The sequence below is a fragment of the Camellia sinensis genome, chromosome 6, assembly GCF_055761805.1.
Source record: "Camellia sinensis isolate YWXY chromosome 6, ASM5576180v1, whole genome shotgun sequence".
Lineage (NCBI taxonomy): Eukaryota > Viridiplantae > Streptophyta > Magnoliopsida > Ericales > Theaceae > Camellia > Camellia sinensis.
In genome coordinates this window covers 138,196,051-138,210,596 of record NC_138966.1, presented here as the reverse complement: position 1 = coordinate 138,210,596, position 14,546 = coordinate 138,196,051, and the positions used below count along the sequence as shown (strand labels likewise).

The 14,546-nt window shown below is 31.7% G+C and overlaps 1 protein-coding gene and 1 long non-coding RNA gene across 2 annotated transcripts; both read right to left on the bottom strand.

Annotated features, from left to right (window-relative positions):
* Window positions 1–2,140: 2,140 nt before the first annotated feature.
* On the bottom strand, window positions 2,141–2,972 carry LOC145793618 (uncharacterized). Its single transcript, XM_082876481.1, has 2 exons — window positions 2,603–2,972; window positions 2,141–2,382 (listed from the first exon to the last, which is right to left on the bottom strand). The coding sequence occupies exons 1-2, from the start codon at window positions 2,970–2,972 to the stop codon at window positions 2,141–2,143; spliced, it is 612 nt and encodes a 203-aa protein (XP_082732607.1).
* Window positions 2,973–7,715: 4,743 nt separating this feature from the next.
* LOC114314290 (uncharacterized) lies at window positions 7,716–12,855 on the bottom strand. The gene is made up of 3 exons (XR_003647427.2): window positions 12,427–12,855; window positions 10,141–10,212; window positions 7,716–8,012 (listed from the first exon to the last, which is right to left on the bottom strand). It is a non-coding gene; the product is annotated as an uncharacterized LOC114314290 (long non-coding RNA).
* Between the last annotated feature and the right edge of the window lie 1,691 nt (window positions 12,856–14,546).

Genomic DNA, 14,546 nt, shown 5'->3' with positions numbered 1-14,546 from the left:
TGGCTTGCTAGTAAATCTGCTAAGTACTTCAACAGCATATGCAATGTCAAGTACAGTCAGTAGTATATCTCAAACTATCAATCGTGCTAGCATATTCCTTTTGGTTAATAACTTTTTTTTCATTTGTTACAACATATAAATGTATGCTTGTATGAGAAGGAGTAGCAACATGTTTACAATCTAGAAAGTTATATTTCTTTAAAATTTTCCCAATGTAATGCAACTGATCAAGAAAAATGTCATCATTAGTCTTGGTAATTTTAATTTCCAAAATAAAATTGGCTTCACTAAGATCTTTCATATCAAAGTGGCTATTAAACATATTTTTAGTGTCATTTATAATATGCAAATTAGAGCCAAAGATAAGTAGATCATTTACATATAGGTTAATAATCACATGTGCATTTTCACAAGTTTTATAATATATGTACTTATCACATTCATTGGTCTTATAGCCATTCTCAAGCATGTAGAAATCAAATTTATCATACCACTGTTTAGGAGCTTGCTTTAAACTATAAAGGGATTTAGTTAGCTTCCACACCTTACTTTCTTGGCCAGGCTCCACAAAGCCCTCGGGTTGGTCCATGTAAATCTCCTAATTTAGATCTCCATTTAAAAATGTTGTTTTCACATTCATTTGATGAAATTTTAAATCATGAATTGCAGCTACTGCTATCAACAGTCTAATGGATGTAACTCTAGTAACCGGAAAAAAAGTATCAAAGAAATCAAGATCAACTTGTTGCTTAAAACCTTTAGTGACAAGCCTTGCTTTATATTTATCTATAGTTCCATCCGGTTTAAGTTTTTTACGAAGGACCCATTTACACACAATAGTTGTACAACCTGAAGGTAAATCCACTAGCTTCCATATTTTATTTGAATGTAGTGAATCTATCTCATCATTTACAACATCTCTCTAGAAAATAGCATCAGGTGATGATAAAGTTTCTTGCATCGTAAGAGGAATTTCTTCCACATTGTAAAGATAATAGTAAAGGCCAAAACATTTTTCAACTCTAGCTCGTTTACTCCTTTGTTAGATTTGACAATTTTCCTGTTCTTGAAAAACTTGAAATGGAGTAGAAGAGCTAGGCATGAATAAAATATTTTCAGAAATTATTTGACCCCCACTATTTCTAGATTTGAAAGGAAATTTATTTTCATAAAAAAAATAGCATCACCTGTTTCAAAAATAATATTATTTTCTATATCAAAAAATTTATAAGTTGTACTATGCAACGCATACCCAAGAAAAGCACAAGTAGTAGCTCGTTCACCTAATTTAGGTCATTCAAGATCTGCAAGCGTCACAAAAGTTAAACAACCCCAAACTCTCAAATAACTTAGATTTGGCTTATGTCCCTGCCACAACTCATAAGGTATAATTTTAGTTTTTTTGTGTGGCACTCTATTTATCACATGGCAAGCTGTCAAAATAGCCTTACTCTAAAGATTTGAAGGAGCACATGAATCAATAAGTATAACATTCGTCAAGTCAATAAACGTTCTTATTTCAACTACGCCATTAGATGAAGGTGAATATGGTAGAATAGTCTCATGAATAATTCCCAATGACTGAACGAAAGAGTTGAATCCAAGAGATTCATACTCCCGGCTTCTATCACTTCAAATTCTCTTAATCTTTTTACCGAATTGATTTTCCACTTCAAGAAGGAATTCTTTAAATTTTTCAAAAGCATCACTTTTATTTTTTTAATAAATATATGTTTGTGTATTTTAAAAAATTATTAATAAAAGTGATAAAATATCAGTTACCACCATGAGTTAAAATTTCTTCAAACTCACACAAATCAGTATGAAAGAATTTTAGCAATTCGGTATTTTTCTCAACACTTTTATGAGGCATCTTGGTAATTTTTGCTTTACTGCAAACTTCACATTTCTCAAAATTTTGTCACTTCAGGAATTAATCCTAAACTACTCATGATTTTCATATATTTACTGTTAATATGATACAAGCGAGCATGCCAAAAATTAATAGAAGACAACATATAAATCAAATTGGTAAATGGTTTATTAATCTCAACATTCAGTTTGAACATCCCATCACAAGCATAACACTTACCCACAAAAATACCCTTCTTGGTAATCACATATTGATCAGATTTCTAGTTTACTTAAAGCCAACATTATTCAACAAATAACTTGACATCAAATTGTTCTTCATGGATGGTGTATAAAGAACATCTTTTAAAGTAAGCATACGTCTAAAGGTGAAGTTAAGGTCAACCTCACCACTCCCAAGTATCTTGGTTTGACTAGAGTCACCAAGCATAATTGTTTTCTCATCATTAAAGGAAGTGTATACCATGAACCAAGTTTTAGCATAACAAACATGTCTATTAGTACCAAAATCTGCCCACCAACCGTCCACATAATTAACCATGCAAATGTTTGTAATCATCACCACAAATGGCTCATCGATAACGTTAGCCTTTGGGACAGGTGCACGTTTTCAGAATTTTGCAAGTTCAAGCAATATGTCCACGTTTACCACAAACAAAGCATGTAAAATTTTGTGGAGGTGGTGGACCTTGGTTCTTATTTAGATTAATCCATTTATAGTGAGGCTTACCATAGTTCTTTATATTCTTTTTATAAGGCTTCAAATGAGCATTCTTGGAATTATGACCTTTGGATAAGTTATTAGTTGCTGAAACAAAGTTTACCTTTATAGTGGAATTGTCATTACCCTCTTGTGTTATTAATGCATCTTGGCCTCTAGTCTCCTCTTCGACTCGGATGCGAGTGATCAATGCCTCTAAAGAAGTCTCCTTTTGTTTGTGGTGCATGCTCTTTTGGAATTCTCTCCAAGATGGCGATAACTTGTCAACAAGTCCTACAACTACCAAGTTGTCACCAATCTTGATGTTTTCAGATCTTACTTCTGTAACTATCATTTGGAAATCTTGTGCTTGCTCCACAACAGATTTTCCATCCACCATTTGGAAGCGAAAAATCGGCTAGCTACATATTTTTTTGCTCCTACCTCTTTAATATCATACTTAGACTGTAAAGCTTTCCAAATTTTCTTTGCAGAAGTGTAAGTGGTGTCATAGTAATCATAAAATTGATCAGCAATGCAATTTAAAAGATAAAAACGACATTTATACTCATCTGTATTGCATGAAGTCACTTTTGCTTTATATGTCTCATAATCTTCATCATTCATCTCCTCGATTAGGATTTTGTTTGGGTTCTTCTCGATAAGAACATAAGCAACTTTCAAAAGGCTGAGGTAAAAATTAATTTTTCCTTTCCACCTCTTAAAATGAACTCCCTTGAACTTGAAAGGCTTGTTGAGATCTCCAATTCCCTCGTTGATTTTTTCTGGTATTTGTTACATTTTGATCTCTTTAAAATTGTTGGTGAAAATATCAAAAGAATTATATTTTATTGATAAATAATGTAAAGAAAATGAGATACAAATAGATGAGGCTGAGGCACGGATATCTCGTTTTCTTTAAGAAGATCAAGTCCACTGCGGTAGGAAAAATCCAAATACCGATACAATAATCACTAAACTATGACTTGCCCCTCCAAAATACAACAATTCGACCATTTGTCGTACGGTTCAGGCCAACTCTGCCCAAGATGGTAAACCCAAAGCTCCACCAAGAAAACACCATTCTTTAGCTAGTAATATCTCAAGTGTAAAAATATAGTCGGTCTAGAAAAGAGTAGATGAGATAAACAATTTATAAGCCACTAGAATCTTACAAATTATACCAAAAAATAATAAACTATTAAACTAGAGAAAAATGAGAGTCCCAAAACCGCCAATTATTAACTCATTACCAAATTCATGACTTTCTAATTAATCTCCATTCATGAACAAAATAAAAGTTTATTAAAAAAAAAAAATCATAAACAAAATAAAAGATCACAAAAATAAATAAAAAAAATAAATAATATTAAAATAGTCCAACAATATGCTAACTTATTACAGAAATAGTTTCATACTGCGATGATGTTGCTAGAAACAGTTTTTTCAAGTTTTAATCAACCTATGTATGAGTGTCAAGGAAGTGTGAGTGTGAGTGTGACGGGCTGTATATGCTTTGCCCTATTTGTTTCCAAGTTTGTGAACTCTGGTAAGTTTCTTCATTACTATGTACTCTCGATTTAATAAATACAACTGGTAATTTGTGTTATGCACGGTACGTAAAAAAATTAATAATATATTTTTATATAAATTAATATAAATAGTTAAATTTTTATATATAAATTACGAAAATAAAAAAAAATTGAAATTTATAATTGTCACAATTTTATCATAATTTATTTATTATTTTTTAATATGTCACAAATTTAATCATGTAACTTTAACTCCCCTTACTAAAATTACAAATTTAGGTGGGTTCAACCCAAACAACTTGAATCGAGTTTAAATTTTTTTAAAGATTGAACAACATAGTTTTAAATTAAGTGAGTACCTATGCAGAAATTCAAAAATTCAAATTAAATTTGAATGAACTTCGGCAAAAATACCAAATAATCTGAGTAACCAAAACAAAATTATATATATAAATATATAAATTATTTGCTAATTTATTTTTTTAGATAATAAATAAAATTAATTAAAATTTTAATATTAACGAACAAAAGAAAAAGCAATATACTTAAGATTTCCAATAGAATATTTATTGAAAATATTTTAAAAAATACACCTTTTAAAAAGGGATCATTGAATAAAAAGTTTTTTGGGAAGCGTCATATTAGCTCACTTTTTTTTTTTTTATCTTTTTATCTTTTTTAAGTCACATCACATCTCTATTTTTTTGTACATATTTTCGTAAAAAATAAAAAAGTATACTTATTTAACACTTCCCAAACTACCACTAAGTTGATATTAAAAAAATTTACTTTTTATAATGGCATAAGTAATTTAAATATGATCTTTTAGAAATTCTTTTTAATTTAAAAATTACAATAAAATATTAAATAGAATAAAAATAAATTTCTTACAAAATAAAAGTATTCGAATAAAAAAATGTAAGAGGAAAATTTAATATGGTATTTTCATTTAATCAATTCTAGATGAATAACAAATTATCATCTATAACTCTTTTTTTAAAATAAAAAAAGTTTAACGAACTATCACTTTTAAAAATTAAAAAAAAAAATAATGTTTCTTTCTAATTTATTTTAGCAAAGGCAACTTTTTAACAATTTGTGCCAAAAATATTTTCATTCTTTATTTTAATTTTTTAATTGACAATTGAGATTAAAAAAAATAATAATAATCTAACAAAATCCACCATATTTGGTAAGTATTAAAAAAGTTATGTTTTGTTCTTTTGTTAAAAAAAAAATTATATTAAAAAATATTATTATTCAGATCCTTATAGTTTAGAAGTATATAATTTTTTTTATATAAAATTTAAAACAAAAAAAAAAAGAAAAAGAAAATAATAGCGATTAATAATTTGAACACATGTATTTAAAACAAATTATGTTTAGACCAATAATATTATGACACATATGAATATTGATCTCATTCTAATTGTAGCAATATAATTTGAAGAAAAATTTAAATTTGAAATTTTATTTTATAATTTTATAAAGGATGCAAAATTTAAGGGATGAATATTGATCTCATTTCAATTATAGTAACATAATTTAATTAAGAATCCAAATTTGAAATTTTATTTTAAGAATATAAAATTAATTTATAGACCAATCATATTGTAACACGTATTAACAAAAAATTAAACAAAATAAAAAAAAATGAGAAAAAAAATTACAACTTTCAATCTTAATGAAATGAAAATATTTTGCAATTATAATAGTATATAGATATATAGATAAATTTTGGAATAGATCATTATTTAAAACTTATATATTATGGGATAATTATTAGAATTTTTAATTAAAATTGATGGAATGCTTTCCATATTTAGTGTCCTTCAAATTTGATATTACAACTCCCACAAAACTTATGGTTAGAAACCCCCTTTTACTTATATAATATAAAGATAGATAGATAGACAGATAGATAGATAGATTTAATAAGAATTTATATTTATTTTAGATTTTTTTAATATACAAATTATTATTTTTAAATTTTTTATAAAGAATAATGTAACAATTTCATCACTAACCATAGTGTATCAAAAAAGTTGAAAAGGGTGTAGTGGTAGGTATGGAAGAAGTCAAAAAGGCTTTTGGGATGAGAGAAGTCAATAAATGCTAAGATTTTTTTATTTAAAATAAAAAAATTAGAAAATTAAGATTGAAATATTAAAATTCCCACAAGACTTGTGAGTTAGAAACTTCATTTTCCTTATATAATATATAGATAGATGAGTGTGATGTTTATTTATTATGCTTTTAATTTCTGATATACTGAAATTAATAATAATTTGTAATATATATGATTTAGAAGAAGAATTTGATCGTCTAAGAGTACTATTATCAATCGTTTCCAATCAATCTATCATTAATTATAGTCAAAGAATTTTTACAATTAAAAGATGAATCAAGACTGAATAAATTTTTGTATAACGTGTCTAAAAATAATTACAATATTTAATCTTGATTTAATTTTTATCACTAGGATCAGCACCATGGGCCTTATTTGCTACTCTGAACAGGAAGTATTTTTATTTCTTAGTTTTGTTTGGATATTTATATTTCTTCCAATTGTCAACCCTTAAAAACTTTCTTTGTTTAAGCGACAGAATGAAATGGGATTAACATCCCTAAGGTTGTGAGTCTTAGAATATTGTATCCTATTCCATATTTGAATTGGTCTCCTATACCAAATTTCGATTGGTTTAGTGGAATTGACAGAATTTTATTCAATTCACAACATACTTTTATACTACTTTTGAAAATGTTTTCCTATAGTTTCAATTAACACATGTTTATTTGCGCAAAAAAAAAAAAAAAAAAAAAATTACAATCACTCTAGGATTGTATTTTATGACTAAACTATAAGTGTTTTCTTTTTTATATTATAAATTTTATTACATATATAAAATTCTTATTCTTTATTGCAAAATAAATAAATAAAAAATGAATATGCATAATTGCTCTTTAAATTGAATATTTAGAGAGCATTGTTAAGAAATTAATTGGTGACATAAAATAGATGAAATATCACATCAGTAAAAAGATTTAAAAAAATAATAATAATTACAAATTAATGAAAATATTTATAAATATTAATAATTAAAATTGTTAATTTTTTTCATAAATATATAGAAAAAATCAAAATTACTCTAGTGTAATACCCCTATAAAATAATAATAAAAATCAAGTACTATATAGCAATTCTCATATAATATTGGCACATTAGGTTTGTCTCTATGAATATGATGATATGATAGGACCTTAAACTAAAAGTATTAAGGAGTCACTACAAAAATTTTAATACTCCTAATGCCGTCTTAAAAAACTTTTAGCAACGGCAATTGTTGCCTTTTACAATGACATTTTACTATTGCCTATAATATGTAAAAAATTGAGACCTTTTGCAACGGCACTGTTTTACCGTTGCTAAAAGTTTTATTGAAGACGGCAAAAAATGCTGTCACGAATTTTTTTTTTTTTTTTGCAACAGCCATGGCCACTGTCACCAATGGTTCTAATGTTTTTTGCAACGATGTGGTGCCGTCGGAAAAAAAAAAACTGCAAGAAAATTATTAAAAATATTAAAATTACCTATATCAAATGAAAAATAATTGAAAAAGAAATCAATAATTGTATAATAATATAAAAATTCCTGTACAGAAATAACAATTTCTCCATAATAAAAATATTATTGCATTCATAACTACACATCAACAAAATTACCTCACTACATAATGTTCCATAATACATATCTAATGTTTAAATACATAATGTTGTTCATAATTCAAAATAACATAAACCAAAATTAAAAATTTTCCTCATAATTTTCCGTGGCTAACAAAAATAAAAGTTAGTCGCATTCTTCATAGGCATGCATTCCACAAGCAAACTCCTACTCGGGGAAATATCTGAAAACAAAAAATACAAATAATTAATGACAGTATAATTATGTGTTAATATGTTAATTACAAAAAAATATAAAAATTTAACTACTATACAATTACAAATATAATTAAGTAAATAATTTTGCCTAGACAGAAATCCAGCTCTAACTCCTAAACCGGGAACCCGATTCGAGTCCCGTTTTCTTTCACAAGTCTCTCGTGCCTAGGCGGTCATATGTGCCAAGTTTCGTGCTAATCCGACACCATTTGGTGATTTTGGGGCGTCAACACCTCAAATTCTAAGTTTCTTAAGGAACTAATTTGCCTAAAGTGAAATTCGGCTCTAACTCCCAAACTGAGAACCTGATTCAAGTCCCGGTTTCTCCCACAAGTCTCTCTTTCCTAGGCGGTCGTGTGTGCCAAGTTTCGCCCTAATCGGATGCCGTTTGGTGATTTTGGGGCGTCAACACCTCGAATTCTAAGTTTCTTAAGGAACTAGTTTGCTTAGATTGAAATCTGGCTCTAACTCCCAAACCGGGAACCCGATTCAAGTCCTGTCTTCTCCCACAAGTCTCTCGTGCCTAGGTGGTCGTGTGTGCCAAGTTTCGTGCTACTCCGATGCCGTTTGGTGATTTTGGGGCGTCAACTCCTCGAATTCTAAGTTTCTTAAGGAACTAGTTTGCTTAGAGTGAAATCTGGCTCTAACTCTCACACCGGGAACCTGATTCAAGTCTCGTCTTCTCCCACAAGTCTCTCGTGCCTAGGCGGTCATGTGTGCCAAGTTTCGTGCTAATCCGACGCTGTTTGGTGATTTTGTGGCGTCAACACCTCGAATTCTAAGTTTCTTAAGGAACTAGTTTGCTTGGAGTGAAATCCGGCTCTAACTCTCAAACCGGGAACCTAATTCGAGTCCCGTCTTCTCCCACAAGTCTCTCGTGCCTAGGCGGTCGTGTGTGTCAAGTTTCGTGCTAATCCGACACTGTTTGGTGATTTTGGGGCGTTAACACCTCAAATTCTAAGTTTCTTAAGGAACTAGTTTGCTTAGAGTGAAATCTGGCTCTAACTCCCAAATTGGGAACCCGATTCGAGTCTCGTCTTCTCCCACAAGTCTCTCGTGCCTAGGCGGCCGTGTGTACCAAGTTTCGTGCTAATCCGACGCCGTTTGGTGATTTTGGGCCGTCAACACCTCAAATTCTAAGTTTCTTAAGGAACTAGTTTGCCTTGAGTGAAATCCGACTCTAACTCCCAAATCGAGAACCCGATTGTGTGCCAGATTTAGTGCTATTCCGACTCCGTTTGGTGATTTTGGGGCATCAACACCTCGAATTCTAAGTTTCTTAAGGAACTAGTTTGCCTATAGTGAAATCCGGCTCTAACTCCCAAACCGAGAACCCGATTCGTGTCCCGCCTTCTTCCATAAGTCTCTCGTGCCTAGGTGGTCGTGTGTGCCAAGTTTCGTGCTAATCCAACGCCATTTGGTGATTTTGAGGGGTCAACACCTTGAATTCACGAGGCTAAAAAAGAATGACAAAAATGTTACTTGAAACCCTTTCACGAGGCTGAATTCAATGTTAATGGTAGACATGACCTTTTACACCTTGTGTTTTGCTACTTTGTGTGGTTAAATTCCAGCCCATATAAATAAATAAGCAAAAGCAAACCTAAAACGCACTTCCATATCTATGATGCCATGAACACATCAAAATGCTTGTATTTTTTAACCACTCAAAATCTCATATTAATAGCTAAGAGAGCAATCAAGATTCAACTACCTACTATGTTTGCATCCATTAACAGTTCAGACACTAGATTCAATTAAATTAATATAGTAAACCATCAATATGCATAGAACATAATTTGCTAGAAATCACATTAATATCAACAGTAAATGGAAAGCTACATCAAAGCATGCACACATGCAACTCTAGATGTGGTAGCAAGAAAATAATAATCATGATCATATTCAGAGCCATCTAGATGTGGTAGCAAGCAACTTTAAATCATTTATTTGAAGCATTTGTTCAACATGAAGTTATTTTAGGATATTAAAAAGATAAAACAATGAAAAGAAAATAAGAAAAGAAAATACAAAATGCACAAATGCATTTGTAGGAAAATTTGTAGTAGAAAAACCAAGATAATTGAAACTCACTTTTTTTCCCAGCAGTGTTTCACCAACTGGCTCTCCAAGCAGCTTCTGCTTTACAACAATGTGTATCTCATTCTGCAGTAATAACAAAATAACAAAAAACCAATTCGCGTAAACATGACTTAAATTTCATACAAAAGTATGTGTTATATATGATATAACCACATATACAAAGAACAGTGTCTTGCAAAAGAAAAGGTGTAATGCCTGTCCATATAATTCTAAAATCCCAAACATCCAGTATTTCACAAGAGTCCCAAAAAATAAAAATAATAAAAATAAAATGCATATTGAATGCGCACTACCACAAAAAGTTCTAAACCTAAAAGTAAAGTTGAAATATTGTCAATAAACAACGAAAGTCAGGAGATATGAAGAAAACCAAGCCACGTGTATGAATTCTTAAGATATCTCAGCAATAATGACAAATAAAAGACAAAAGTGCTTAGAATAAATAGCTTAATAACAAAATGTGCTCCAAATGATCAAATGCTCAAGCAATAGTGGATTTCCTCATGCGACCAATTCATATTTAAATAAGAGAAATACCCTATGAAAAACACAGAGTGTGAGCACATCATTTACATACTTCTAACACTAAATAGTGGGAATTTGTGTAGAGTGGGAAAGGCTATCAAGAGGGAATAGAAAGATAGAAAATAAAGTAAATAAAATAGAAGGGTTATGTGGCAAAATGACCAACACTGCAACAAATTTGAACCCCTCAAAAACAATGTCATGAACCTTTGGGGATTAATGAATTTAAGCTTTGTAGTGAAGACGAGGTAGAAAGAATAAAGTAATTACAAGGCACACTGCTATCGATGAAAATAATATATAGTAATAGATAAGAGAGTAAATCTAATCAACAGTTTTATAAGTTAAAAGACTAGTGATATATCACTCACCTATATTGTGATATTGATCAAATACATCACTTTCTATTTGCAAGGTTATTACAAAAATGATCGTGCGAGGTAATGAAAATTAATAAATAATTAACTAAACTCTCAAGAAGGAGCTAAATCATAATTCTGGTTAAGCTCTTATCAACACAATGAAATTTATCATGGTTTGAGAAAATTATGGAAGAAAAAAGTAACAAACAAAAGACTTTCCAATATAGGGGTATTGGGTTAAAATTTTCACCAATTGAACTTCAACACATAAATTTCACTTTGGAAAAAGGAGAAAATCAGCAACATATCATGAAGAGATAGCACAACATAAATTTATCATTTTTGTCAATTGTACGCATTCCAATAAAATGAAATCACATTCATTCAACATAAAATGTTACATACTATAATGTAATTCAAATGAAGTACAGCAAATGCTAAAGGCATCTAAATCCAATTATCCTACAGTCTAGAACTACTGCCACAACACAAGTGATAAAAAATATGTGAGCACAAGGCTAACGTCTACGGATGCCCTTCAGCACCTCCAATGTTGTTTTTTTCTCGGTTAGTGGAGTTTGTTTCTTTTGGGAAGAGGTATTGGGTGCTGAAGGGGATGGTTTGGGCTTGTTCAAAGGGTTTTGTGTTTTGGGGGTCTTTTGAAACACAATCAGTAAAGGGCAACACCAGAATCCTTCTCGGGTCACTGCAATTGGAACTTTTTTTACCTTGGTTTGACCCTGGTCTAACCTTGTAACTCTAATTTCAGCCATTTCAACAAGAATTCAAAACATAATTTACTCAAAGTGCGCCATTTACTATTGAAATAGCAATATGGACCCAAAAGGATTACAAGTGCCTAAACTTTCCTTATGACAGAAAATCCATTTCTCTCAAAAATGACAGAAGAACTTGAAATTTCAAGAAATTTGTTTCACTTCAGAAATCCACAAAAGAAAAGGTTTCAAAGTTAAAACCCAAAATGTTGAACTGAAGATATATATCTATCAACAACATGAATTGTAATAGTCACTGGATTGCATGAAGTTCAATTTAGAAGAAATGGAAGTTGCTTCAATATCAGATTCTAGATTTAAAGTTCCCTCTAAAATGCCTAAAAAGGATAAATGTTTCTTTGGTTTCCAAAAATACAAGAAAACCACAAGTTCAAAGAGAAATTTTTGAATTTTTTTCGTACAAATAGAGAATTAAAGAGAAAAAAACATGGTAAATGATAGGTTCCTTACTTTCCCCTCTTTATATCTAACTACAAATACTAGCCCTAGACAAAACCCATCAAAGAAATGACTTCACAAATCACAAACAAGCTCGAAATGAGAGACGTAAAGAGTAGAGAAAAAAATGAGAAAGAAGAATCACAATCACCAACCAAACACTAGACCACCATCGTTTGTCGCTGCTCGCTGTCTCACGCTGCTCGCTGCTCGCCGTTGCTTGACGCTGTCGTCTGCCATTGATCGATGCCGTCTCACGCTGCCGCTGCCATCGCTCGACGCCGTTGTCTGCCATGCTTATAGTCGAAAGAGAGAGAGAGAGAGAGAGAGAGAGAGAGAGAGAGAGAGAGAGATTGGGGATATTTGGTTCAAAAGATTAGGGATTTGAGATTTGGGGATTTTTGGTTGAGGGAAAAAAACGAGCGCGAATAAGAGAAAGCTAGGGAAGAGATGAAACAGAAAAACCCGGTGTCCATTTTGCTGCACAATGAAAGCTAGGAAGAGAGAGAAATAGAAAAAGAGAGAAACAGGAAATGATCAGCGAGAGAGAGAGATAGAGAAAGAAAGAGATGAACGAAAGAGATATAGAGAGAGACAAAAAAAAAGAAAAGATAGATGAGCAAAAGCGACAGAGAGAGTCAGAGAGATAAGAGAAATAGATAAGAGAGATGAGTGAGAGATATAGAGAAGAGAGATGAGTTAAAGAGAGAAAGAAGAGAGATGAGCGAGAGACATAGAGAAAAAGAGACACACACATACATAGAGAGAGAGAGAGAGACCCATTTCATTTTTTGAGTTTTTTCTCTTTCAACAATAATGGGCTCAGAGAAAGAGATGAGTGTGATTGAGAGAAATGAACGATTGAGAGAGAAGAGAGATGAGTGAGAGAGAGAGAAAAAAAAAGAGAGAAACAAGATGAGCGAGAGATAGACAAAGAGAGAGAGAGAGAGAGAAAAAAAAATAGCAAAAAGAGATGAACAAGAGATATATATTTATATATATATAGAGAGAGAGAGAGAGAAGAAAGATGAGTGTAGACACCCCATTTCTGACCATTCTCAAGACTTGGATGTTCTTGCAGGTATATCCAGTGATGAGTTTGATTGCTCGTCGAGCGCTCGAAATTCGCAACGGAACGCCACAGGTTTGAGCTTTCCCAAACCCTGCATCAATTTTGTCTCATTTTTGGACCATGTTTAGGTCCTTTCCATTTGTTGTTTTTGATGCACTGCCGGCCATGTTTGGGCACTACCGGCCATGGATTTTGTCCTATCGGCCATTGATGTGTCATGTCGGCCATCAATGAGCCCCTGCTGGCCATCACTGATGGCCGGCCAGCCACCAATGTATCAGTAGATATATTCTGATATTTTGTGCCAGCTGTTTGCACAGATTGAGCCATCTTCTTGCATGTGTATAGTTGGATCTCTTTGAGGGGCTTTTGTATCTTCTATATATAGAGGCCCCCTCCTGCATGTGAGGGGGTTGGAAAATTTGAAGACAAAAAAATTCTCTCTCTCTCTCTATCTCTAGAATCCTCTCTCTAAATATTTTGTGCCTTATAGCCTAAATTCTCTACACTCTTGCATATAAGCCATTGATCAAACTTGATCACCATTGAGTTGAGGTTGCTTGAGGTCCTATTTGAGCTCTAGAAGAGGATATTGGCTTGGTTTGGCTTGATTTTGGTGTTTAAAGTGTATCTTGTCTTTAAGAGGTAGAACACTTGTGTTTTAAGCTTATTTTAAACACTTGTTTTGCTATCTTTGCATACTATTTTGAGGCTGGTTTTGACCTCTGAAATCTCTGTTTTTATGGTCTAAAATGGTGGTTTGAGGTTTGGTTGGAGTTAGGGGTAGTCCACTCTTCTTGTTGCTTGATTATTAAGTTGTTGTGCCATCTTTCAAAGCTTTCTAAAACAACTTTTATGGCTCTTTTAACCACTGAATTTCAGGGGATTTTCAGTGGTAAAAACTATGTTTTGAGGTCCAAAATGGGAGGGGGTAGCCTCCCCCCTTGTGTCTTGTTTGTAAGCCTAGATAGCCTAACATGTGAACATGATTTTCTAGCATTTTGTACCTTGATATCAGCATGTTTTTGCTACCTTTTTGGCTAGCTTTAGCTCTGTTTTGAGCTGGTTTGGTCACTCGAGGTTTTCTTTGTATGCTTGTTGTACAATTGTGCTTAATAGTCTAGTTTGTGCTATGTGTTGGCCTCCTATTCTAGCTATTTTTGGCTTACTTCAAGCATGTTTTAGGACTCCTCTTAGACTGTT

Excerpts from the sequence above, each read along its gene's own strand:
- LOC145793618 (XM_082876481.1), bottom strand. The coding sequence starts at position 2,972 with ATGGTGGATGGAAAATCTGTTGTGGAGCAAGCACAAGATTTCCAAATG. Across the intron at positions 2,383-2,602 it reads AAAGAATATAAAGAACTATG|ATTTTGGTACTAATAGACAT; the intron begins GTAAGCCTCACT and ends GTTGGTGGGCAG.